The sequence below is a fragment of the Capra hircus genome, chromosome 13, assembly GCF_001704415.2.
Source record: "Capra hircus breed San Clemente chromosome 13, ASM170441v1, whole genome shotgun sequence".
Lineage (NCBI taxonomy): Eukaryota > Metazoa > Chordata > Mammalia > Artiodactyla > Bovidae > Capra > Capra hircus.
Genome location: NC_030820.1, coordinates 38,966,142 through 38,993,030, shown reverse-complemented (window position 1 = coordinate 38,993,030; position 26,889 = coordinate 38,966,142). Strand labels below are relative to the sequence as shown.

At 43.9% G+C, this 26,889-nt stretch overlaps 2 protein-coding genes across 2 annotated transcripts in view; one reads left to right on the top strand and one right to left on the bottom strand.

Annotated features, from left to right (window-relative positions):
* CFAP61 (cilia and flagella associated protein 61) overlaps positions 1-4,057 on the bottom strand; it is a 243,028-nt gene extending 238,971 nt beyond the window's left edge. The window contains exon 1 of the mRNA XM_018057258.1: positions 3,986-4,057. The gene's annotated coding sequence lies outside the window, so the exon portion shown is untranslated. The remainder of the gene's footprint in view (positions 1-3,985) is intronic.
* On the top strand, positions 4,097-26,475 carry CRNKL1 (crooked neck pre-mRNA splicing factor 1). Its single transcript, XM_018057255.1, has 14 exons — positions 4,097-4,257; positions 8,662-8,814; positions 9,451-9,542; positions 10,328-10,486; positions 11,173-11,339; positions 16,068-16,246; positions 17,362-17,532; positions 19,105-19,296; positions 19,961-20,020; positions 20,702-20,782; positions 21,526-21,765; positions 22,803-22,904; positions 23,332-23,580; positions 24,477-26,475. Exons 1-14 carry the CDS (start codon positions 4,207-4,209, stop codon positions 24,660-24,662), a joined length of 2,082 nt encoding a protein of 693 aa, XP_017912744.1. The 5' UTR covers positions 4,097-4,206; the 3' UTR covers positions 24,663-26,475.

The following is a 26,889-nucleotide window of genomic DNA, read 5'->3' as shown; positions in this document are numbered from 1 at the left end:
ATTACACAGTGTGCACTGAATTCTTTCGAAACACAGTACTGTATCATTTGACTTTTTGCTGTTGTTTAGATATATTCTTGCACAAATTACATGATGACTGTATTCCAATAAAATTGTACTTATGAACACTGATGTTTGACTTTTACATAGTTGAGTGTATCCTGAAATGTTGTTTGGTCTTTTATTCAATTGTTTAAACATGTATTTTTTTTTTTTTAAATTCTTAGCTTGTGGGCCACCTAAAAAATAGTTAATGAGTTGAATGTGGCCTGTAGGCTACTGTTTCCCTACTACCAGAACAAGTATTTCAAAAATACAGAGGTAAAAATAATCATTAAGCGAGAGTTCTATATGTAGCTGAATAATCGTTTAAAAATCAAGGTGATACAAGACAATTTACTACAAAGAAATTACCATTCAAAGAACCCTGTTGAAAGAACTAGTAAAAGATGTATATTTAGGAAGAAGAAAATTAAAATCAGAAAGGAGTAGAATACAGGATGAAATGTTGGGGAGAGAAAAGTAAATGAGAAGATATATCTAAATAGGCACTGACGGTCAGGAAAAAAAGTAATAATGATGATAAATCTTGCTTTAGAAACAACAGCTGGATTGAATTACCACACAATAAAAACTTGTGAGATGGAAGGATGACAATCATAAATGAAACATTCTAAGGTTTGAGAGGCAGCTATAAATGATTAAACCTCGTCAAATCAATTGCATATAGTTACAGATTTAAGGGAATTCACCTAAGATAAATATCTTTTTTTATTTTAATAGCTATTTATTTATTTCCAAAGGTGACTTCTCTGTATGGCAGTTATATAAAATCTCATTCATCTAGAATTTGAAAAGTGAGACAACTTTAAAATGTTTAAATAATAAATGGTGATACAGAACTATGACAACTGTTTTTATATTGGTTATGAATGACTTCCATTTGAGAAATCAGCATAAAAATCTTTTTGAAAAAACTATCTGCAGAGGTAGATGTGATAGTTTTACATACATAAATACATAGACAAGAGATTTGGCAGCTGTCAAAAGTCTCTTAACCAATGAATTACCAAGCCATGAAAAATAGGCAGAAATCTTAAATGCATATTACTAAGTGAAAGAAGCCAGTCTTAAAAGGCTATACACTATATCACTCTGTTGCTGCTGCTGCTGCTAAGTCGCTTCAGTCGTGTCCGACTCTGTGCAACCCCATAGACGGCAGCCCACCAGGCTCCCCCATCCCTGGGATTCTCCAGGCAAGAACACTGGAGTGGGTTGCCATTTCCTTCTCCAGTTCATGAAAGTGAAAAGTGAAAGTGAAGTCACTCAGTCATGTCTGACTCTCAGCGACCCCATGGATTGCAGCCTACCAGGCTCCTCCATCCATGGGATTTTCCAGGCAAGAGTACTGGAGTGGGTTGCCATTGCCTCTCCGCTATATCACTCTGCTGCTGCTGCTGCTAGGTCACTTCAGTCGTGTCCGACTCTGTGTGACCCCATAGACAGCAGCCCACCAAGCTCCCCTGTCGCTGGGATTCTCTAGGCAAAAACACTGGAGTGGGTTGCCATTTCCTTCAATGCATGAAAGTGAAAAGTGAAAGTGAAGTCACTCAGTCGTGTCTGACTCTTTGTGACCCCATGGACTGCAGCCCACCAGGCTCCTCCATCCATGGGATTTGCCAGGCAAGAGTACTGGAGTGGGGTGCCATCGCCTTCTCCGCTATATCACTCTTATAATATGATATTCTGAAAAAGACTGCTGATAGTCTGGAAAAAAAAAAGTCAGTGGCTTCCAGAAGAAAATAGGGAGGGAAGGATGAATATGTGAAGCAGAGAGGATTTTTAGGGCAGTTAAACTGTTCTTTCCTCTGGAAGAGGGCATGGTAACCCACTCCAGTATTGTTGCCTGGAGAATCCCATGGACAGGAGAGCCCGGCAGGCTACGGTCTTTAGGGTTGCAAAGTGTCGGACATGACTGACACAACTTAGCACAAACTGCTCTTTACCATTCTGTAATGATGGATACATGGCACTGTATTATTCGTCAAATCCTATACAATGCACAATATCACAAGTAAACCCTTACACTGGATGGTAATGACGTGTGATGTGACAATGTAGGTTCATGGACTGTAACAAATGCAGTACTCTGGTGGTGGATATTAATCATGGGGTGGCTGGAGGCGGAGGGGGCAACAGAAATAGAAATTTTTTGTACCTTTCATTCAATTTTCCTGTGAATCTAAAGCTGCTCTAAAAAATCAAGTTTATTTTTAAAATATCTAACCATTTGTGTACACATAATTTTTCTGCTTCTGAAGACAGGTTAGGTATTTATGGAGCACTTTACACAGATTTTCTCTTTAATCCTGGTGAAATAGATATTATTTATGTCATATAGTTAAGGACTAAAGATTTTGATTGCGTGGATCACAACAGAATGTGGAAAATTCTTAAAGAGATGGGAGTATCAGCCCACCGTACCTGTCTCCTGAGAAACCTGTATGTGGGTCAAGAAGCATACTGGACATGAAACAACTGACTGGTTCAAAATTGGGAAAGGAGTATGCCAAGGCTGTATATTGTCACTCTGCTTATTTAACTTCTATGCAGAGAATATCATGTGAAATTCTGGGCTGAATGAATCAGAAGCTGAAATTAAGATTGCCAGGAGAAATATCAGTACCCTCATATATGCAAATGATACCACTCTAATGGCAGAAAGTGAAGATGAACTAAAGAGCCTCTTGATGAGGATGAAAGAGGAGAGTGAAAAAGCTGGCTTCAGTCTCAACATTAAAAAAACATGGCATCCAGTCCCATCACTTCGTGGCAAATAGAAGGGGAAAACGTGGAAGCAGTGACAGATTTTTTTTCCCCTCGGGCTCCAAAATCACTGCAGGATGATAACTGCAGCCATGAAATTAAAAGATTCTTGCTCCTTGAAAGGAAAGCTATGACAAACCTAGACAATATATTAAAAAGCAGAGATATCACTTTGCCAACAAATGTCTGTATGGTCAGAGCTATGGTTTTCTCCATAGTCATGCACAGATTTGAGAGCTGGATCATAAGGAAGGCTGATCACCATAGAGTTTATACTTTCTAGTTGTGGTGCTGGACAAGCCTCTTGAGAGTCACTTGAACTGCATGGAGATCAAACCAGTCAGTCCTAAAGGAAATCAACCCTGAATGTTCATTGGAAGGAATGAAGCTGAAGCTCCAATACTTTGGCCACTATATGCAGAGAGCCAAGTCAGTGGAAAAGACCTGATGCTGGGAAAGACTGAAGGCAAAAGGAAAAGGAGGTGGTAGAGGGTGAGATGGTTAGATGCAATCACTGACTCAACGGACATAAATTTCAGCAAATTACAGGAGATAGTGGAGGATAGAGAAGCCTGATGTGCTACAGTCCATGAGGTCGCAAAGAGTGGGACCTGAATTCGCGACCCAATAACAACAAAAGTTAAGCGAACTGGCGCTACGAAAATTGACATTAAGACACAATGACAGAAAATTTTAAATATCTGTTTATCTGATATTATTTAAGATTGATATATTATATTGCTTATCTGATATTATAAGGCTGGGTTATTTGCTAGTACTCTGATGATTTATTTTCACTTTTTTCTGTTATCTGGCTTTAAAATTCCTTCAGTTACTTTCATTTATAAGCCATAGAATTATTTGGTCACAACTGTCCGGAAACCAAGGGGCAGTTGACCATTCTGGCCTACAAAGCCCAGAATGCACCCCAGCTCAGGGCGGCCGAGGAGGTCAGCAGCTTGCCGCTAGGTATGCCAGGATGGTAGTTTTCTACCCCACCCCCGCCCTCGAGCGTCCTCACGGTAGCCGGGTTCCTGTCCCCTTGCGGGATACCGCGGCTTCACGGATCCACCCGTCCTCGCACGGTCATCCCAATCCCAGAGGCGATCTGAGGATGTGCCCCTGACGGCCCGGATGCAGCCAGCACTCCTCACCTCACCTGCAACTCCAGAGTCCCAGGCTCCGAAGAGGACGCGCAGCCCGGTTACCACAGAAACGACGTTGACTCCGTCACGGCGCGGGAAAGAGGTCAAAAGTCGCCCCAGCCAGTTCCGCTTCCGGTTCCGGGATCCCGCTTGTTGTCGGAAAGTTGCGCGGTGTGGGCGAGCCCTCGGGGAAGGTTCTGTGGTCCCGGGCTCGCCCGCGGTCGCCGCTGCAGCCATGGCGGCTTCCACCGCGGCCGGGAAGCAAAGGATCCCCAAAGTGGCCAAGGTGAGCGGCTCGGGGCCTTGTGGGAGGAGGCCGGGGATGGGGTTGGCCCGGCCTTGGTGGTGCCTGGGGCGAGAGGCGTGTGGTCCCGGGAGCTGGTTCTCTCTACCTGAGCGAGGGCCGCGGGCGGGGAGGGCCAGCCGGGGATGGGGGTCACCTCCGCGTCCGCGTGGTCGTCGTGTTAGAAGGTGTTTATCTGGGGGAGGAGAGAGGTTCTTCAGCACAGACACGCTGAAACAGACACTCGCTAGTCGCTGGGGCTCCGGGTAGAGCGGGCTAAGAGCTACCCTGCGTAAGGGTAGAACTGCAGCCTTGCAAAGGCTCCTGAGCCCCAGAGGAATAGGCCGTGGCTTCCTGGGCTCGTGTGAGGGGTCTCCAGCGCAAGAAGTGATGATTAAGCTGTGCTGAAGGCTGTAATAGGAGTCAACCCCGGGTGAGAGTGGAAGGAGTGAAAAGAGATGACAAGGGCTGTATTTTGGTTGATCTCACTTTTTCCGTCGGCGGTTAATACTTCAGTTCAGTTCAGTTCAGTTCACTCACTCAGTCGTCTCCGACTCTTTGCGACCCCATGAATTGCAGCACGCCAGGCCACCCTGTCCATCACCAACTCCCGGAGTTCACTCAGACTAACGTCCATCGAGTCAGTGTTGCCATCCAGACATCTCATCCTCTGTCGTCCCCTTCTCCTCCTGCCCCCAATCCCTCCCAGCATCAGAGTCTTTTCCAATGAGTCAGCTGTTCTCATGAGGTGGCCAAAGTACTGGAGTTTCAGCTTTAGCATCATTCCTTCCAAAGAAATCCCAGGACTGATCTCCTTCAGAATGGACTGGTTGGATCTTCTTGCAGTCCAAGGGACTCTCAGGAATCTTCTCCAACACCACAGTTCAAAAGCATCAATTCTTCGGCGCTCAGCCTTCTTCACAGTACAACTCTCACATCCATACATGACCACAGGAAAAACCATAGCCTTGACTAGACGGACCTTAGTCTGCAAAGAATGTCTCTGCTTTTGAATATGCTATCTAGGTTGGTCATAACTTTTCTTCCAAGGAGTAAGCGTCTTTTAATTTCATGGCTGCAATCACCATCTGCAGTGATTTTGGAGCCCCCCAAAATAAAGTCTGACACTGTTTCCACTGTTTCCCCATCTATTTCCCATGAAGTGATGGGACCGGATGCCATGAACTTCGTTTTCTGAATGTTGAGCTTTAGGCCAACTTTTTCCTTTCCACTTTCACTTTCATCAAGAGGCTTTTTAGCTCCTCTTCACTTTCTGCCATAAGGTTGGTGTCATCTGCATATCTGAGGTTATTGATATTTCTCCCAGCAATCTTGATTCCAGCTTGTGTTTCTTCCAGCCCAGCATTTCTCATGATGTACTCTGCATATAAGTTAAATAAGCAGGATAACAATATACAGCCTTGACGTACTCCTTTTCCTATTTGGAACCAGTCTGTTGTTCCATGTCCAGTTCTAACTGCTGCTTCCTGACCTGCATACAGATTTCTCAAGAGGCAGGTCAGGTGGTCTGGTATTCCCATCTCTTTCAGGATTTTCCACAGTTTATTGTGATCCACACAGTCAAAGGCTTTGGCAAAGTCAATAAAGCAGAAATAGATGTTTTTCTGGAACTCTCTTGCTTTTCCCATGATCCAGCGGATGTTGGCAATTTGATCTCTGGTTCCTCTGCCTTTTCTAAAACCAGCTTGAATATCAGAAAGTTCACAGTTCATGTATTGCTGAAGCCTGGCTTGGAGAATTTTTAGCATTACTTTGCTGCGTGTGAGATGAGTGCAATTGTGCGGTAGTTTGAGCAGTCTTTAGCATTGTCTTTCTTTGGGACTGGAATGAAAAATGACCTTTTCCAGTCCTGTGGCCACTGCTGAGTTTTCCAAATTTGCTGGCATATTGAGTGCGGCACTTTCACAGCATCATTTTTCAGGATTTGAAACAGCTCAACTGGAATTCCATCACCTCCACTAGCTTTGTGCGTAGCGATGCTTTCTAAGGCCCACTTTGACTTCACATTCCAGAATTTCTGGCTCTAGATGAGTGATCACATCATCATGATTATCTGGGTTGTGAAGATCTTTTTTGTACAGTTCTTCTGTGTATTGTTGCCACCTCTTCTTAATATCTTCTGCTTCTGTTAGGTCCATACCATTTCTGTCCTTTATCAAGCCCATCTTTGCATGAAATGTTCCCTTGGTATCTCTAATTTTCTTGAAGAGATCTCTAGTCTTTCCCATTCTGTTCTTTTCCTCTGTTTCTTTGCATTGATCGCTGAGGAAGGCTTTCTTATCTCTTCTTGCTATTCTCTGGAACTCTGCATTCAGATGCTTATATCTTTCCTGTTCTCCTTTGCTTTTCACCTCTCTTTCTTTTCACAGCTATTTGTAAGGCCTCCCCAGACAGCCATTTTGCTTTTTTGCATTTCTTTTCCATGGGGATGGTCTTGATCCCTGTCTCCTGTACAGTGTCACGAACTTCATCCCATAGTTCATCAGGCACTCTATGTATCAGATCTAGTCCTTTAAATCTATTTCTCACTTCCACTGTATAATCATAAGGGATTTGATTTAGGTCATACCTGAATGGTCTAGCGGTTTTCCCTACTTTCTTCAATTTGAGTCCAAATTTGGCAATAAGGAGTTCATGATCTGAGCCACAGTCAGCTCCCGGTCTTGTTTTTGTTGACTGTATAGAGCTTCTCCATCTTTGGCTGCAAAGAATATAATCAATCTGATTTCGGTGTTGACCATCTGGTGATGTCCATGTGTAGAGTCTTGTCTTGTGTTGTTGGAAGAGGGTGTTTGCTATGACCAGTGCATTCTCTTGCCAAAACTCTATTAGCCTTTGCCCTGTTCCATTCTGTATTCCAAGGCCAAATTTGCCTGTTACTCCAGGTGTTTCTTGACTTCCTACTTTTGCATTCCAGTTCGCTATAATGAAAAGGACATCTTTTTTGGGTGTTAGTTCTAAAAGGTCTTGTAGGTCTTCATAGAACCGTTCAACTTCAGCTTCTTCAGCGTTACTGGTTGGGCATAGACTTGGATTACCAAGATGTCGAATGGTTTGCCTTGGAGACGAACAGAGACCATTAAAAATACTGCATTTCGGACTGTTTTGTTGACCATGATGGCTACTCCATTTCTTCTGAGGGATTCCTGCCTGCAGTAGTAGATATAATGGTCATCTGAGTTAAATTCACCCATTCCAGTCCATTTTAGTTTGCTGATTCCTAGAATGTCGACGTTCACTCTTGCCGTCTCTTGTTTGACCACTTTCAATTTGCCTTGATTCATGGACCTGACATTCCAGGTTTCTATGCAATATTGCTCTTTACAGCATCGGACCTTGCTTCTATCACCAGTCACATCCACAGATGGATATTGTTTTTGCTCTGGCTTCATCCCTTCATTCTTTCTGGAGTTATTTCTCCACTGATCTCCAGTAGCATATTGGGCACTGACTGACCTGGGGAGTTCCTCGTTCAGTATCCTATCATTTTGCCTTTTCATACTGTTCATGGGGTTCTCAAGGCAAGAATACTGAAGTGGTTTGCCATTGCCTTCTCCTGTGGGTTAATACTTAGCGAATGCTTAATATGTGACAGCATTTGTCCTAAACGTTTGCACATACTCTTCCCTCCCGTCTTTCTCCATCTCAGATGACTCTCTAGAGCCTGTCCTTTAGGTCCCGTTTGGATGATTCCGGGAGAGAGTGCATAGAAAGCACTCAGCACAGTTTCCGGCACTTAATGTTCATTAGATAGGCGCCCTCAACATCGTCATTGCACACATGGCATTAAATACTTAGTATTTCTTATAGTTCAGTTCCATAAACTTCTGTTGGGCTCCACAGTTCCCATAAAAATTTAATGTAATTTTAAGTTTTGTCATAGCTGCAGTAAAAAAAAAAGGTCAAAACAGGTGACATGAATTTTAATTATATGATAGGAACTTACTGAATACGTCTTTGACTTGAAATGCCATGAAAAATCAAAAACGGTTATCCACCTGGGGCCAAGGCAGAAATTGAAGGATTCTGCAAATAGAGGTTGAAATGCCAGTTAAGGCATGGTGCACATCTTGATAAGAGACCTCTGGTTAGAGTTTTACCTAGGCATCCTCAAAATTTATTATACTATTCTAAAAGAGAAATGTTGGTTTTGCGACCTTTCCTCTTGAGACTTTTATCTATGGCTTTGTGATAAATACCTTGCACGAAATTAAAAAGTTTGTGGTCTTTTTTTTTTAGTTTCATAGAGAAATGGGAGCATGTCATGCAAAGGGGGCATCTTGTAATAGCGTTCATAAAGTTCACATTCTAAAAAAAGTTCGTTTGTTTCTTACACGTTGTATGAAAAGCATCTGCTAAAAATGGAAATGTCTCCTGTGTTAAAAGGTGAAAAACAAAGCCCCAGCTGAAGTACAGATCACTGCGGAGCAACTGCTAAGAGAAGCTAAGGAGAGAGAGCTTGAGCTTCTTCCACCTCCCCCTCAACAGAAGATCACAGATGAAGAGGAGTTAAATGATTACAAACTACGGAAGAGGAAGGTTGGTCTGTTTCAGTCTGTCAATATCATTAAGAATTTATAGACCAGAGTTTGAAAAGTTCCTCACTGATAAGAGAGACTATAAACTAAGAAGAATTTAGTGTTTCTGGCCACCTGCGTAATGTGACTTCTGCTCACCAAGTGGTTCCATTATCGCTAAACTTCATAAAATAACCACGAGTTGTCTGTCTTACATTAAATCCACCACGGACAGAATTTTTAGTGCTGAATCAAAGACGGGTGGGAATTTGCCAGGCAGAACAACTGACAGCTGAGGAGGGGCAGAAGCAGTGAGGTTGCACCATTTTCTTCTGTCCGTAGCGGCCTTCTGTGCTGAGAGGTAACACCTGGGCTAGAGCCAAGAGAGGACCTGGGCATCTGATCCAGCCTCCCCCACCCCAGGATGTGGGATTAGTTTTTTTAAAAAATCCTCTTTGTTTGCCTGTAAGATTGTAAAGAAACACTTGTGACTTTAACCTTCTTCAATGGGTTTCTTATCTCTCAAGGATTCCAGGATGTAATTTCTCTTAAATAAGAGCAAAATGAATAAATTTCTTAGTACAAGGGTTAATAGACAAAAGACAATGTCATCTTTAGTTGTTTTCCGTTTAATTTGACCCTTTTTGCCTTTTGCCAGACTTTCGAAGATAACATAAGAAAAAACAGGACTGTGATTAGTAACTGGATAAAATATGCACAATGGGAAGAGAGTCTAAAGGAGATTCAGAGGTAAAGTCACTGAGCATGTAACTCTAAATAGAAATTCTTAAGTTACCAGATACAAAAACACAGAAGTTAAAGCAAGTGTAAAACTATGTGCCTCTGATAATAATAAAATAAAAATTTATAGAGTTTGTTCCTTGGGACCCTAGGGTTCTTTTGAGGGGCCTCAGGAGCGCTATGGTGGGCTGGTCCTGGGCGGGGAACAGTGAAGCAGGCTCCCCAGGTGGGTCTCGTCACCAGCACACACTCTACAGCCAGAGAAGTGCAGTTCCATCCATTTTCTCCATATTAGGAAATTCGTTTTTTTTTTTTTTTTTTTTTTTAAAGAATTAATGTTCCACTCAAAACCAGTGGCCAACAAAATGAAATCATGACCTGACCCTTCCTGTTGTCCCACCTTCCTGTTCTCCCTACTGGCCAGGCCCAGAACTCACCACGTCTCCTCACCCTGATGCCAGCAGGGACCCCCCCCCTCCCCACTTATCTTGGTACTGGGGACTTTGCCCAAGTTCTCACCTACTGCTTAACTAACTTTTCCACTTGACATTTTTCTTTCTTTCCCCTCTGCTTCCTTGTGCAGACCTTCAGTGTAACATCACATTGCATTGCAGTTACATGCATGTCAGCCTTTCTCTAAAACTTACAAGGTTCCTGAGGACATATCTTTTCACCTTTTTATGCCCAGAACGTCGCTCACAATAAACACCTGAAAAAATAGCCGAGCCTTGGAGGGGGTTGCCAGGTGTGTGGCGTGTGCTGTAACTGATATCCTCCAAATCTGGCTTCTCAAGGGCTCGATCCATATATGAACGTGCCTTGGACGTGGACTACCGAAATATTACACTATGGCTGAAATATGCCGAAATGGAAATGAAGAATCGCCAGGTCAACCACGCCCGGAATATCTGGGACCGAGCCATAACAACTCTGCCTCGAGTCAACCAGTTCTGGTAAGTTCCTGAGCTAATGAAATGGCTTTTTATAGACTGTATTTGCACATTTTTGTGTGTACTTGTGTTTACATTTATTTATTTATTTGGCCGCATCGACTCTTAGTTGCAGTATGTGGGGTCTTGATTATGATGCGTGGGCTATTCTCCAGTTGTGATTCACAGGCTGCAGAGCGCACAGGCTCAGTAGTTGTGGCACATGGGCTTAGTTGCCCAACCAGGGGTCAAACCCGTGTCCCCTGCATTGGAAGGTGGTATGTTCTTAACCACTGGACCATGAGGGAAGTCCCTGTGTAATTATTTTATTTATAGTTGTAATCATATGTATTAAATCTTGCATCCTACTTTTTCTTTAAACATACACTCATTACTGTTTAATGTCCTTTAGCCTTTTAAGTCATAATCCCAATGTATAATTGCTTTATAATCAAAACTGAAATTTTGGTTGCAGTCCTTTATACAGAAGAATCTTTTTGTTGACCTAAGCAAAAAATCCTTTTTTTCCAGTGTCTGATCCTTTTCAGATTTATATTTTAATAGGTGAAACATGTTTGACTTCACCTTTTGGGAAGATAAAGCCCTGACTCTTCACATGTTAACAAAGTTAGAGCCAGAGATTGCCAAAGACCGTTTTTTTCTGAAGTCATTTTGACTGTGACCAATAAGTTCAGATGATTCTGTTGAAGGTACAAGTACACGTACATGGAGGAGATGCTCGGGAACGTCGCTGGTGCCCGGCAGGTTTTCGAGCGCTGGATGGAGTGGCGGCCCGAGGAGCAGGCCTGGCATTCGTACATCAACTTCGAGCTGAGATACAAGGAGGTGGACCGGGCCCGCACCATCTATGAGCGCTATATCCTTCGGACGGGTCTGCCTGCTGCACCACTGGGGAGCTGTGGTCTGGCTGGGACATGTAGTCACTGATTTTGGCCCAGAAGTCACCTTCTGCTTCATGAGTTGCGTTTATATTTTCTAGGGACATAGTTGTTCAGAACAAAAGTTTGTGGTCGGGATAGTTGTCTCTTTTCCAGGGAGACTTGGGTTTGTTTATCCTTTGGCATTAACACTGTGGTTCCTTATGGAAGTTAATACTGTAAGGCCCTGTTTGCTCTGGGGTGTATGTTGGTCATGGGCACTGGTACTGGAGTTCGTCCAGAGGTTTACTGTTTGCTAGCCATGTGATCTTGATGCGTCAGATCACTCCTTGGAGCCTAGGTGTCGTCGTCTTTATTTTCTCAATTATTTACTTATTTATTTCTGGCTATGCAGCCTTTTCTCTCATTGTAGCGGGCGGGGGCTACTCTAGGTGACATGTGCAGGCTTCTCATTGCAGAGCACTGGCTCTAGGCACGCAGGCCTCAGTAGCTGTGGCTCCCGCGCTCCAGAGCACAGGCTCAGTAGTCGTGGCACGTGGCCTTAGTTGCTCCATGGCGTGTGGGATCTTCCTGGACCAGGGATCGAACCGGTGTCTGCTGCATTGGCAGGCAGATTCCTTAGCACTGAGCCACTGGGGAAGCTCCCTCGTCTTTAGAAGGGAGGTAAAAGTCCCTGTTGTGGGCTGATTGTGAGGAGGAAGGAGATGGTGACGGGAAAGCACCCTCAGCAGTGCTTGATTCTTGTTTCACTGTTGTTGTGCTGATTTGTCTCCTATTTGATAGCGTTTATTCATAGATCCACAATCAGTGTTGGTGGCACTTTGGCAGTCATTTGCAGACATGCCCAGAGTGATGAAAAATTTGCATCCCTCAAGGCACTTGGTCCCAGTGAAGGACAAACAAGACAACCATCTGCCTTCCTGTCTCTGCTCTCCTGCAGGGCTGACCGGGGCAGGGAGCGGGAGGGGCAGTGCAGGGGAGGGAGACGCCCCAGCCCTGGGCCAGCTGAGCAGGACAGAATTCCTTCTCTGGCACCGGTTAGTGGGCAGCTTTAGGCATGTCACTTAACACTTCTGAGACTTGTTTTTTCTTTTCTAAAATAAAAGAATTTGCCAATGACAGTTATTTTCAGGATTGAAAATCACATTCTATGTGAGACATGTGTGTATTCGTATGTATAGATATAGTATATATGTGTGTGTGTATCATGCATACATATTTCCTCTGGGAGCAGCGATTTGGTGTTCTCCAGGCAGAGTGACTTCATAGAGCTTAAATACCACGAGATAACAAGACTCAACTTTATTATGTAATTTTAGCATCTTAGCTGTGACTACTTATTTTGATATCACTAGTTTAACAAAACCATGTATGGCACCTGCTCTGTGCCATGCGTTATGATAAGCACTTTACAGATACTGTTGTTTAATTCCTGTGACAGCCCTCGATTCAGAAGCTGCTTCCTTCTGCAGATGGGGAATCTGAGGCAGGATAGCACCTTTCAGGTGCTGGTGAGGCTGGGATTTGAGCCAGTCAGCTTCAGAGCCGGTGCTCTTCAATCATTGCCCTATTGGAACATGTTCAGTTCAGTCGCCAGTCGTGTCCGACTCTTTGCGACCCCATGGGCTGCGTACTCTTTAATCATTGCCCTATTGGAATGTGTTACTACTTTGAAATTTAACGATTTCTTCAAGGAAAGTAGATGAAAAATACATCCTATGAAGAAGTAAAATTGTAATCAAAAATGTCTCTATTGGGTCTGATTAGTAGTTTTCTTTTCGTGACGTGTTCTTTCTTTCTTTCTTCTTCTTTTTTTTTTTTTGATTTTCTGGCCTTGCCACACACCTTGTAGGATATTTGTTCTCCCAACCAGGGATTGCATCTGGGCCATGGTAGTGAAAGCACTGAGTCCTAACCACTGGACCACCAGCAGCTTCCTCTTTTTTTCCCTTAAATCTTTATTGGAGTACAGTTGATTTACAATGTTATGTTATACAGCAAACTAAGTCAGTTATATATATATATACCTATGTATATACATATATCCATTCTTTTTAGAATCTTTTCCAATATAATTTACCACAGAAGTGTTTCCTGTGCTATACAGTAGGTGCCTGTTATCTATCTTATATACAGTAGTGTGTGTGTGTGTGTGTGTGCACGTGTGTGTGCGTGCCGACTCTTTGTGGTCCATGTACTGTAATCCACCATGCTCCTCTGTCCATGAAATTCTCCAGGCAGGAACCCTGGAGTGGATTGCCATTCCCTCCTCCAGGGATCTTCCTGATCCAGGGATTAGACCCAGGTGCCCTGCAATGCAGGTGGCTGCTTTACCGCTTGGGCCTCCAGGGAAGCCCAGTAGTGCATATATGTTAATTCCAGTTTCCCAGTCCATCACCTCCCCCCATGTTTCCCCTTCCGCAACTGTAAATTTGATTTTGGGATCTGTGAGTCTGTTTCTCTCTGCCAAACAGTTCATTTGTGTCATTTTTTGTTGTTGTTAAATTTCACCAATAAGTGATAAACGGTATTTGTCTTTCTCTGACTGACTTCAATTAGTATGACTACATCTCTTCTTTGGAGAAAAGTGTACTTAGATCTTTTGTCCATTTTTTGGTTGGGTTGTTTGTTTTTTTGATACTCTAGGTTTATTCATGTTGATGCAAATGACATTATTTCATTCCTTCTTATGGCTGAGTAATATTCCGTTGTATGTATGCACCACATCATCTTTATCCATTCTTCTGTTGATGGACATATAGGTTGCTTCCATGTCTTGGCTATTGTAAATAGTGCTTCAAATTAAAATAGTGAACACTGGGGTACATATGTCTTTTGAATTAGGGTTTTCTACAGATGTATGCATAGGAGTTGGATTGCTGGATCGTATGGTAATTCTGTTTCTAGTTTTTTTAAGAACTTCCATTCTGTTCTCCATAATGATTTTACTAAATTCTATTCGCATCAACAGGGTAGGAGGGTTCTCTTTTCTCCCTGTCTCCTCCAGCATTTATTATTCACAGATTTTTTGATGATGGCCATTCTGGCCAGTGTAAGGTGGTATTTATAGTTTGGATGTGCATTTCTCTAATAATTAGTTATGCTGAGCATCTTCTCCTATGATTTTTCCCCATCTGTCTGTCTTTGGAGAAATGTCTATTTAGATCTTCTGTCCATTTTTTTATTGGTTGTTTTTTTTTTATATAGAGCTGCCTGAACTGTTGGTGTATTTTGGAAATAAATCCTTTGTTGGTTGCTTTATTTGCAGATATTTTCTCCCATTCTATGGGTTGTCTTTGCATTTTCTTAATGGTTTCCTTTGATGTGCAAAAGCTGTTATGTTTAATTAAGTCCTGTTTGTTTTTTGTTTTTATTTTTGTTACTCTAGGAGGGGGATTCAGAAAAATACTGCTGTGATTTATGTCAGAGAGTTCTGTTTTCTTCTAAGAGTATCTGGCCTTACATTTAGGTCTTTAATAATCTACTTTGAGTTTATTTTTGTGTATGGTGTTAGGTAGTATTCTAATTTCATTCTTTTACATGCAGCTGTCCAGTTTTCCCAGCACCACTTATTGAAGAGACTGTCTTCTCCATTGCATATTCTTGCTTCCTTTGTCATAGGTCAGTGTGTGGGTTTATACCTGGGCTTTCTGTCCTGTTCCATTGATCTATATTTCTGTTTTTGTGCCAGTACCATACTGTTTTGATGACGGTAGCTTTGTAGTATAGTCTGAAGTCAGGGAGCCTAATTCCTCCAGCTCTGTTTTTGATTCTCAAGATTGCCCTGGCTACTTGGGGTCTTCTGTGTTTCCATACAGATTAAAAATTTTTTTCTTTTCAATTCTGTGGGAAATGCCATTGATAGGGATTGCATTAAATCTGTAGGTTGCCTTGGGCAGTATTGTAATTTTTGACACTATTGATTCTTCTAGCTGATGAACATGGTATGTGTTTCCATCTGTTTATGTCATCTTTGATTTTGTTAATCAGCTGATCTCTCCAGCTGTAAGGGGGCTTCCCCAGGTGCGGGACTCTCTCCTCTCCTTCAGTCCCCAGGGGTGCAGGTCCTATCCCGCTTACTGTTGTCTATCGTTTTTCTTTCTTTCATCCCGCCTGGATACGTGGGCATCTTCTTGTTCTCTCAGGTGTCCGAGGTCCTCTGCTGGTGTTCAGCAGGTGCTCCGTGAGAACTGTTCCGTGTGTAGCTGTACTCTTGGTGTACTTGGGGGGAGACATGAGCGTCACGTCCTCCTCTGCCATCCAGAGTCCTCTCAGGAGTTTTTTCCTTAATCAATAATTCAGATATTGTTCCTAAGCAGATAGCACAACAGGTGCCATTTGTTGAGCACATTCTTTTGGCCTGAAATTGCAAAGAGTTTTCTACACATTTTTTCTTATTTATAGTTGACAATCATTAAATGAGGTTGGTTGTTACTATTTTCTTATCATTTAAAGATGATAAACTGAGGCTTAGATAAGGTAAGAACTTGCCCAGATCACATGGCTAGTCACGGGGTTCAGCTTTCCTCTTTGTACTACTCCTGGAACATGAAGAAGCACTGGAGGAGGCCAGAGAAACAAGACCCTGCTCCCCAGGGAGTCACCCCCATAGCCATAGTGGGTGTTGTTGAGGTTCTGGGTTTGGGCTTGGGTTTTTGTTCTCTAAGCCACATTGTGCTGCCTGGTTTTTCCTTCATTCCACTCACTTGTTCTCGTGCACCCTGATGTGAAGAACTGGATTAAGTATGCCCGCTTTGAAGAAAAGCATGGTTACTTTGCCCACGCACGGAAAGTGTATGAGAGGGCTGTCGAGTTCTTCGGGGACGAACACATGGACGAACACCTTTATGTTGCCTTTGCCAAATTTGAGGAAAATCAGAAAGAAGTAGGTAAACTTAAAGGGACTCGATTATGTTGCAAAAGAGCTTAGAAAGGATGACTTTTTGTGCACATTGAGTTCATTTACAGTTTCTTACTTATCCTTGGAGAAAATAATTTCAAAATACAAAAACATGATTTCTCAAGGAAAACAGTGCACGCCACTCACCTGCAGGTTGGGAGTGATTATAGATTGTATTACAACGGTCTTAATTTTGTGTGCTCTACTTGGAAACAGATCTTTAAATCTAGAATGAGAATATTATCTACAAACTTAAGAGTCATTTGATACTCTGATTAAAGGGCTTTACAAGTAATGAGCCTGGGAAACAAAAGGCCTAGAGCCTTCAGTACTGAGAACAGAATTTGAAATGAAAAACAATGATGGCCCCACAAATAAGTCAGTTGTGTTCTCCCTTAGTATATGTGGAAAATAATCCCTTCACGTAGTTCAGATAATCCGGTATGGGGAGGGCCATGTGCTGGGGTCTGAGTGTGGGGTCTTGCACAGGTCCCAGGGGTGAGTAGAGGTTCTGTCCTCAGGCTGGTGGGAGATATGGAGGGTCTTAAGCAGGAAGTGGTCAGATGTTGTCTGTGTGCCACGTGGTGGGCCTGTAGCTGCTTCAAGGGCAGTGTATGAGGGGAGGGTGGCAGAAGTGGGATGGGGACTTTTCACATGGTCCACAGAGAGATGGAGGTGGGTCGGCAGGGACCTGGGGAGAAGTGGAGGGCCGAGTTGAGGTAGAAGAGGCGGACTGTGGAAGCAGGGAGTGTGGGAGTGCAGGGGAGAGAGGAGTTGGGGTGGGGGGTCGGGGGAGGGCCCTGGCTGAGCAGGTACGTGATCAAGACCGGAATGAGGAGTCTAACAACGACCCAGCTGGGCGGGACTCAGGTGAGTCCAAGATGCAAGGACGATGTCCAGCTGGCAGGTTAGGTAGACTTAAATGTGGGGCTCAGAGTGTCTGTCCATCCTGACAAAAGTTCCTCAACAAAAGGGAGAGGGAAAACCGTACTTTGGACACTTTCAGGCCTCACAGTCTAACGTACAGGTCATGTTTTATGTGTTATGGCTAGAACGAGAGGGCTGTGTTCTGAAAGAGTAACCATCCTGTCTGCTTTCAGTTTGAGAGGGTGCGAGTGATCTACAAGTATGCCCTGGATAGAATTTCGAAACAGGAGGCCCAGGAACTCTTTAAAAATTATACCATCTTTGAGAAGAAGTTTGGTGACAGGCGGGGCATCGAAGACATCATCGTGAGCAAACGGAGGTTCCAGTACGAGGAGGAGGTGAAGGTGAGTGTCGCAGGGCGGCCCTGGCAGGCCTGCCAGCCAGGCCTCTCCCCACCCTGTGTCTGCAGTGAACCGGCAGTCACCCCGGAAGGGGGGCAAACAGGGCAGGTGGAAAAGGCAAGCAGACGGTGCTTGGACTTGCTCTGCCACGCGAGTGTCAGAAGTCACAGTGTTGGCTGCTAACTGGACACAAAGAACTTGAGCAAAGGAAATTTGGAACCCGTTTGAGCTTGTTGTTTAAAGAAGATGGAAGATTGAGCTAAAAGAACCATTTGTATACATTACCCTTTAGTTTAACTGCCTGAGCAAGACTATTGTAGTTACAGTTCCATCCTCATCTCTCTCTCTAACATACTGTTTTGATTTGAATTCAAAGGTAGTAGTGTTTGCCTTTATTGCTCTATGTATTTTAAAATATTTCTGCCTGGTCAAATTAATTAAGATATCTCCAAACAAAGGACCAAGTGGTAGTAGATGAGGGCGAAATATGTTCAAGATATATTATTATTAAATGAGAAGGCAGGTTCTGCAGTTGTGAGAGTGGTACAATCCCATTATAATTTTAAATCAATCCAGACATAGACAGAGTCACATACAGAAACAGATACTTAGGAGAACAGACGTTTGTTTTCATGGCTGTAGATACTGGAGGCTTTGCAGAATCAGTAGGAAGCTGGAGGAGGTGGCTTGGAAAGTGGGCAGGAATCAGGCCAGTTGCAGAGAGTCCTGAAGAAGATGGGACAGTCACATTTCAGCCCGGCTGGGAATGATCAACCCACCAATGGAAAGCACTTTCACAAGCCAGTTCCTGCTGTCCTTCATCTCTGTGTCACCCACCCACGTGAGCCAGACTCTCGGACAGGGGTCCTTACGTTGCCAAGTACAGTGGCTTCCAGGGGCCGGGAAGGTGGGGCCCCAGCTCCCTTCACTTCTGTGGAGGAGAGGTGTGCAGGGCATCGCCCAGCACAGAGCTGTGTGTAATTTGACAAATTACCAATTGCTGCTTCATTTAAAACGAAAGTCATTTTTCCATTACCTTCTTTCAAAAAACTTAAAAATTGTGTGGTAATTCACTTCAGTTGTGTCCAACTCTGTGACCCTATGGACTGTAGCCTGCCAGGCTTCTCTGTCCATGTGATTCTCCAGGCAAGAGTACTGGGGTGGATTTCCATGCCCTCCTCCAGGGGATCTTCCCAACCCAGGGTTTGAACCCATGTCCCGAATTGGCAGGGAGGTTCTTTACCACTTCATGTCCTGCATTGGCAGGGAGGTTCTTTACCATTAGTGCCACCTTGGAAATCCAACTTAAAAACTGGGATGCTCCCCCCCCAAAAAAAAGGCTGTTGTAGGTGAAAGGAGCTTTGCTGGGGAACCCCTAGGTAACAGTCTTCTCTCTCCTTTTCCCTTTCTATTTATAAAATCTCAACAATGGTATTTTTCAATGAAATAGTGTAAAGTCTAGGAAAAAAGCTGCTGGAGTATAGAAAGTCAGTCTGGTGCCTTCCGTTAGCTTGCCTAGTCCAGCAGGTGCAGCTCTGGGTTTGGTTTCTGTTTAATCCAGCCTGGTGTTTCCAGGCTAACCCGCACAACTACGACGCGTGGTTCGATTACCTGCGCTTGGTGGAGAGCGACGCGGAGGCCGAGACGGTGCGGGAAGTATACGAGCGCGCCATTGCCAACGTGCCACCCGTGCAGGAGAAGAGGCACTGGAAGCGCTACATCTACTTGTGGATCAACTACGCCCTCTATGAGGAGCTAGAGGCCAAGGTGCAGAGTGGGTCCTGGCTGCGGGGAGCTGCTCCCCGGGCAGCCGGCTGGCACGGGTGGGAACTGGTACCACGGAGCCTTGACCACACAGGAATTTCGCTGCACATTCTTACAGGCCTGCTTGCAGCCGTTTACATTCTTTCTGCCACGTTTTAAACTCTCTATACTTGTTGTGGACACAGGCGAGGTGGTTTTTAGTTTTGATGTGGTTTTTTTTTTTTTTTTACACTTTGAGGTGCTTCAAAGGGAACAATTAACCAGCCCTTAGTTTCATTATTTATAGTTGCCAGGGTTTTTCTCATAACTAGGGGTCACAGCTGGATTGCACATTCTTGCTCTTAAATCAAGTAGAAGTTTCAGTAATTGGTTGTAAGTTAATAGGAAAAGACGAATCCTGTTGGTCGAAGACTGCAGAACATCTTTGTTTCGGCTGTCACACAAGAAAGCCTCTCCACTGAGAAGCTCTTACTTGGTGGCTCAGTGCTGTGGGTAGGTCTTTGACCAAAGCTTGATGCCCAAAGTTAGTTCACTTTTGATCATAAATGGAAATAACAGCTTGTGGAAACATATTCAGTGTTAGGGGTATTCATTTTTGTTACTAATGGTAAAATTAGTGGTAATATTGGACATGAATATTTTGTGCAAATTCCTTATTCTAATGTAGGATCCCGAGAGGACAAGACAGGTTTACCAAGCCTCTTTGGAACTCATTCCTCATAAAAAGGTATGTTTTCTATGAGCATTCTGTTCTAAACACATGAAAATCCTGCGTCTGTTACTTGTGAAATAATCCCATGGAATCGTATTTGTTGATGAGCTCTTGCCCTGTGCTAGGCACCCTAGGAAAACATTAAGAACAAGGTATACTCTTTGCCTCTGAAAACAGCTTCCAGTCTGGTTGAATGGACAGTCTTTAAGTGACCAGTGACTGATAGAGAGAATGGAGAAATTCCGAGAGGATCGTAATGGGAACAGACTGAGCAGAGTGCACTCAGCTTGCACAGGGACAGCCAGCAGGCTGCTGGCACCTGCGTGGATGTCCATAGGCACAGGGACACGGGTGTTCTGGGAGCAGTTGACACGTGGTCTCTTCCCACTGTGGGCAGTAGGCTTTATTTCCTGACACCAGAGATAGCGAGCAATGTTGACCAAATTACTTTCTGGAACAGAGGGGCGTGTTCTCCCTACTCACCACATACCCACAAAGCTGCCTCTTAGTGGGGGCCAGAGAGCCCTGCGTCACAGTGAAGTGTCCAGATTACTCTTGGTGATTTCTGTCAGATATTGTTAGCTTAGCTTATAAATGAGAAAATATGTCTGTCCTAGGTGTGAAGCTTTAGGGGAATTCACTTGTGGCCTTGTGTTAATTTAAATTTAAGTGATTTTTTGTGCTTTTGTTTTCTAGTTCACATTTGCCAAAATGTGGTTACTATATGCACAGTTTGAAATAAGACAGAAAAATTTACCATTTGCCAGAAGAGCTTTGGTGAGTAAATAAAGGCTCATGATACATCATTAAGTTCTTTGAGAAGGAAATTTACATCTTAGTGTTTATAGGTTGTCCAGTCCCCAACTAAGAAGGCAGGAGAAATACTGTGCCTTTATAACCTGAGACATGTTTTTGAAAGCTGGGCCTTAGAGGAAAGATTGGGCAATAATGCTTAAATTATTCTATGTCAACAATGGACAGTTACAGCTACCTGTTAGCCAGATCTTTCCTGCGGCTAGAGAGATTTGATCTTAAATTGTTAGTAGTCTGATCCTCTGCAAGATTTTTGGTGTATTAAATGTACCTCCGTCTTGACAAGTATTCTAAAGTTTCTCAATAGGATTAGATGCAGCTGTCCTTCTGATAAGATCCTGGCTGTGGGCAGCAGGGTTCGTTCATTAATAACCCCTTTATCATGGGAAGTGTTCTCCTCTGACATCCGGATTCCATAAGAGATCCTGAGAATCTAGATGAGATTCAAAATAGTTGTCCAAACACTTCAGGAACCCCGACTCTTACTGAACAGGCCCAGGTGACGGCTGAGTGAGCTAGAAGGTTTCTTTGGGCCTCTGTCAGGAGCCAGTAGACCAGTGTGGTACTGCAGAGGGAGTGGGTGGTTCACCGGATCGATGCCCCAAGGCCCCTGCTCAGTGGAGTAACGGCTTCTTGGCCAGGTCAAGGATGTCTGCACAAGTCAGACCAGACCTGCTCAGGCATCACCTCGGTGTCTTCTTTTCCAGGGAACGTCCATAGGCAAATGTCCAAAGAACAAATTATTTAAAGGTTACATAGAACTGGAGCTGCAGCTTCGAGAATTTGACAGATGCCGGAAGCTTTATGAAAAGTTCCTGGAATTTGGGCCAGAAAACTGTACCTCTTGGATTAAATTTGCAGAATTAGAGACAATCCTTGGCGATATTGAGCGAGCCCGGGCGATCTACGAGTTAGCCATTAGTCAGCCACGCTTGGACATGCCAGAGGTGAGGCGCTTGCATTGATTGTGGTTTTATTTCTGACACTTGCCCAGCATTACCTTAGATAACCATCTAAGAGACAGAAAGGAGGGGGGAAGAGGCCCTCTCTAGCGGGTAGCTCAGCCCTGCCCCAGTGACACCAGGATGAATTGGAATTTTATAGGTGGGCTCTTCCTGCCTTTCTGTAACAGAAGGCTAAAGGGAGGTGGCCAGGGCAGTGCAGTCAAGGCCACGTGAAGTACAAGGGAAGGGTTCTTCTGTCACAGATTTGCCTGGATTAGGCCCTCACCAAATCAGGATGTTCCTGGAGGCACCAGTGCCCTGGCCTGGCCAGCTGCGGGGTACGCTCGAGCCTCCAGGTGGCGCCAAACTGCAGCCTGGACAACGTGAACCTCTCTCTCAGGAACCTCTAGGCTCGCTCAGGTGTTCTGTGAATCTTGCTCTGGGGTGACTGCACTCAGTGGTTTACCAGGCCCCACTGACTGCACTGGGCAGGGCTTTCTGGGTTACTGGTCCCATGAGTTGGCCTCAGCTACTCAACAGACTGTGGTCTCAGGTGTCCAGGCTACATCTTTCTTGCCCTTGTGCCCTGACAGGCTGTACTGAGCGAGTGGGCAGCTGGTCCCTGGATGCTTGTTGAGTTGAATTCAGATGCATCAGGGAACTTATAGTGATGGCAAAAACAGTGTATGCTGAGTGACCGAGGCCCGTTTTCTTCGCACAAGTTCCTTGTATGTGGCAGGCTTATGATAGTGCTGGGTGGTTTGTTAAGTTTCTCTGTTCTTAAGTCCAGCATTTGGGAAATTTCAAAAGAGAATCTGGAAGTAAATCCAAGGTCTTTTTTCTCATAATGTAGACTGTTAGCCAAATCTTGGCCAGCTCGTAAATACTAGCATTAGTTGTTGTATCCACATACTGTGTGTTCCTTAGAAAGTTCTAGGTTCCTGGATGTTCTAGGTTGAGATGCTAGTTAGGCTGTGCTTCAAACAAGAGCATGTTGCTTTTTAAATGTCAAGACTGACCTATGAATTTGTCTTTCTCAGGTGCTTTGGAAATCATATATTGATTTTGAAATTGAGCAGGAAGAAACTGAAAGAACACGCAATCTTTACCGAAGATTGCTTCAGCGGACACAGCACGTCAAGGTATTCTGTGATTTGTGGGCTACCTTTGATTTTGCTCGAATCAGCAGTCTGGAAGAGATATTTTAAATATATTTTAAGTGGCTTCCTTTTACAAAGAGCTTGTGAGTCTCAAGACTTTGGAATGTTAAGCTTATACCAGGCCAGTATTTATATTGCATGAGAGTAACTTGGATATTGTAGGTTGAATAAAAATTAAAACTTTTTTCAGGATATTAAGATTATTTCAGACACCTAATTGGATATAAAAGCAAACTTCTTCACCATTACTATATAGAAGCAGCTAGTCAGTAGGTTATATTCTTTAGAATACTCGAGATGAATACAGTAGGTATGTTCAGATGTTGTCAACAAGAAATTAGCTTTATTATTACAGTATTGTTTCCTGGGTGACATGGTTAATTTGGTTTGGTAATGATTTCTTTCTAAGGTATGGATCAGTTTTGCACAGTTTGAGTTGTCTTCAGGGAAAGAAGGAAGTTTGGCCAAGTGCAGACAAATTTATGAAGAGGCTAACAAAACCATGCGAAACTGTGAGGAAAAGGAAGAGAGGCTCATGCTGCTGGAGTCGTGGCGAAGCTTTGAAGATGAATTTGGAACAGCGTCGGATAAGGAGAGAGTGGACAAGCTCATGCCCGAGAAGGTCAAGAAGAGGAGAAAGGTCCAGGCTGATGACGGGGTAAGGACTGAGCCCCTGGTGCTGGTCCTCCATGCCAGCTGAGCAGAAGCGCCCCAGACTTTGAAATGTGTGTGCAATGCGTGGCACGTGTACAGCCTGAGGAAGGGGGCAGCAGCTGGGGAAGGAGCCGGTCACAGTCTGGCTGCTATAGGAACACGAGAGGGTGTGCGGTCCACCCAGGGTGGAGCCCCAAGGAGGGCTGGCAGAGGGTCTTCCTGGCACTGCTGGTTCTGGGAACTGTCTGAAGTGTGTTGTTTCTGGAGCATTAGACAGGAGGTGGAGGGCACTGTGGCCCCGCCTCTAGGTGGGAACTAATGCAGGGGAGGCTCCATGGGCTGTAAGAAACCCCCCAGAACTCTGATGCAGTTGGTGTCTCCTGTGGGCGGATTGCGGGGGCTTGGTTGGAGAGGGTCTCCCGGGAGGCTGTTGTATCAGAGAGGTGTTGCTGGCATCTGGGACAGCGCACCCATGGGGAGTGCAGCCAGTGGCCAGCTGGACGTGGGAGGGACAGGCAGGGAGCCAGGATCCCAGGTCTGTGGCTTCACCACGAGGTGAAAGTAAATCTTTAGAAGTTCAAAGTCTCACACACAGGACTGCAAAGTGGGGTGGAGGACACTGCCTATCTTCTGGTTGACTGTGGAGCACTTTTCCCACCACGCAGTTGCTTTCAGTGAGCAGCAGCTGCAACAACACCCATCCAGCAGTACTCACTCACTCCCAGTCTCCCGGGCCTGCCCTTGAAAGTAGAACTTTCAAAGTAGGCCTTGATGTTGTTTTGCACAATAACTGTAAGTTGAATACAAACCCTGGGCTCCACAGTGACAAATTCTCTGCTGTAACTGAAAAATGCATTTCAGCCACAGGTTAGCTTATCTTGTTTTTCTTTGTCCCTGTAGTCGGATGCAGGCTGGGAAGAATACTATGATTACATCTTCCCGGAAGATGCAGCCAACCAACCCAATCTCAAGCTCCTGGCCATGGCCAAACTGTGGAAGAAGCAGCAGCAGGAGAAGGAGGCTGGAGAGCAGGACCCAGACGGAGACGCTGCGGAGCGAGAAGCTGGGCCCTCCTGTTCGTATTGACAGATGTTATATTATTTTTATAAATGTATAGTTTGGAATTCTTGTGACTCCTGTAAGTGTTGGGGTATTCCACCAGTGATGAATTGATGGGGATCTTTTGACAACTACTTTTGAATTATTTTTAAAATGCTCTTGGGTTAGTTGAGGGTGGGATTTGTAAGTAAAGGAATTTTTCTTTAGCTGCTGGGTTTTCTTATCTGAGTCTGAAACATTTTGTGTCTCCATCATTCATTAGGAAATCTAATTCATCTATTTTAGATGGAACTGCAGAATTTTTAAAATCTTTTATGTAAGTTCTCAATTACATTCCATAATAACTTTTTTCTCATGGTTGTCTTCATAAAGATATTTTACGCATTCCTCTGAAACTTGTAACTTACTCACATCTCGAGTCACTGACTTGAGTTCCGTCCCCAGCTCTGTCACTTAGTGATACCTAACCTTTCAGTTTACGGACTTTTGCTGGGTCATTTTTAAGATTAAATTAGAAAAGGAGTATACCTGGCACAGAGGGAGTGCTCAGTCAGATGTTCATGCCTTGTGGAATTGGGTGTGCTTGGATTGATTTTAACATAAACAACTGTACCTTCTTAATGGCCGTTTATACTAAATGTTTATGAAAACACCAGTTGGAAAATAATTTACAGTTGCTACACTTCTGCACAAGGGTGTTTTTTTAAAAAAACCAAGAACATTTTAATAAAATTTCAGTTATACATCATCATCAGTTGCCCAAACTAGCTGAGTTCTGCAGGGGCTTGTTTAAAGAACAGTAATTCAGGAGCTGTGAAGAACAATGTCCCATGCTCTAGTGAGTGTGGGAAACCTAGGTTAAGCCTTGCTGACAAGTCTCTTTATACTTAGGCTTCTCAGGGCTCTTGACACATTCCTGTATGTTATGAATCCTCAGCAGCAAGGCCTGGCTGTTTCCCAAAATACAGTGAACAAGGAAACCATTTTTATCAAGAGCACCAATAAACACTGCCCAGCATGCTGCAGCAGAGACTGTGTACCCGTAAACTTGACGCATTCAACCTGGCCTCGATTTAGAACGTGAAAAACACCTGCGGTAACTTACATGGCACAAAGCCACGCAAGATGATGGTGATTTGCTGGCTGACACACTGCTTATATTCTCAAGCAGAAAAGCATTCGCCTTAGTTAACCAGTCTGAGAAATTGTTTCCTTTAATCTAGCCCATGTTCTCAAGCCTGTTTTTTTGTTGTTCACTGCCGAGGTTATTTGACTGGAAGCATATCTGTGTGTTTCTTCACCTGTAAGGAAAATTAGCAGATTTACTTGGGCAAATGTATTATTACATTTTCAAGTATGTTGATCACCCAAGGGAGTAAAAGGTAGTTGTTACGGTGTTAAATTCTATCTTGAAAATAGGAGCGTTTGAATGCAGAAAGAAATAGGACCAGCAGATAAAAGCAACCTGTTCTCCACTTCACTGCTTCAGTCACCAGACTGGCATTGGCTGCTGGAGTCACAGGCTCTGAGTCCTGAGGTCTGAGCAGGGGCTTCAGAGGAGCGCCATGTTCTGAACTGGCTAAGTTGCACAGGGCCATGGGTGAGATGAAAACGGCCCAGATGCTACTGTAAGTGATGAATCATAATCATGTTTGTGTTGCACATGTGTGAAAGGAAAAAAACCAGCCAAGTTCTTGTGTAAACTCCTACTGCTGTTTGTAGGCACATACCGTGCCTGTGTAAAATGCATGAAAGAAAAAGTTACTCTCTTGAGAGAGTATCACTTCTCTCTCACCTCAACCAAAATAATTCCTTTCGAAAGTAAAGGGTTTTAACAATCGTTAGTGATTCTTTTTCATTTTCTTTAGCTACTTCTTTTATTCGCTGGTATTACAAGTGAACTACACATGAAAATAAGTGGTTAGCCTGTGATCTAATCGTTTGGCCTTTTTTCTTTTTTATAAAGAAACTGGGTTCTGTTCTCCTTTTATCATATCTTTTTGTATTCTGAAAGGCAGGAATACAGTATTGTGAAACTAGACCGAGAAAGACCTGAGACCAGCAGTGAGGAAACAAGTATCTGGGAAGAACTTAGTCTGCAGTAAGCAGGGAGCTTAAGTGTGCTGGGCAGGGGCTGTTCCCGTAAGCTTTTAAACAATGCTTTGTATGTAAATGAAAAATGTGACAAACAAACCCTAAGTGAAGACCTTTCTCAATCCTGCTAACTTTGGGTTTACAAACGACCATCAAACTT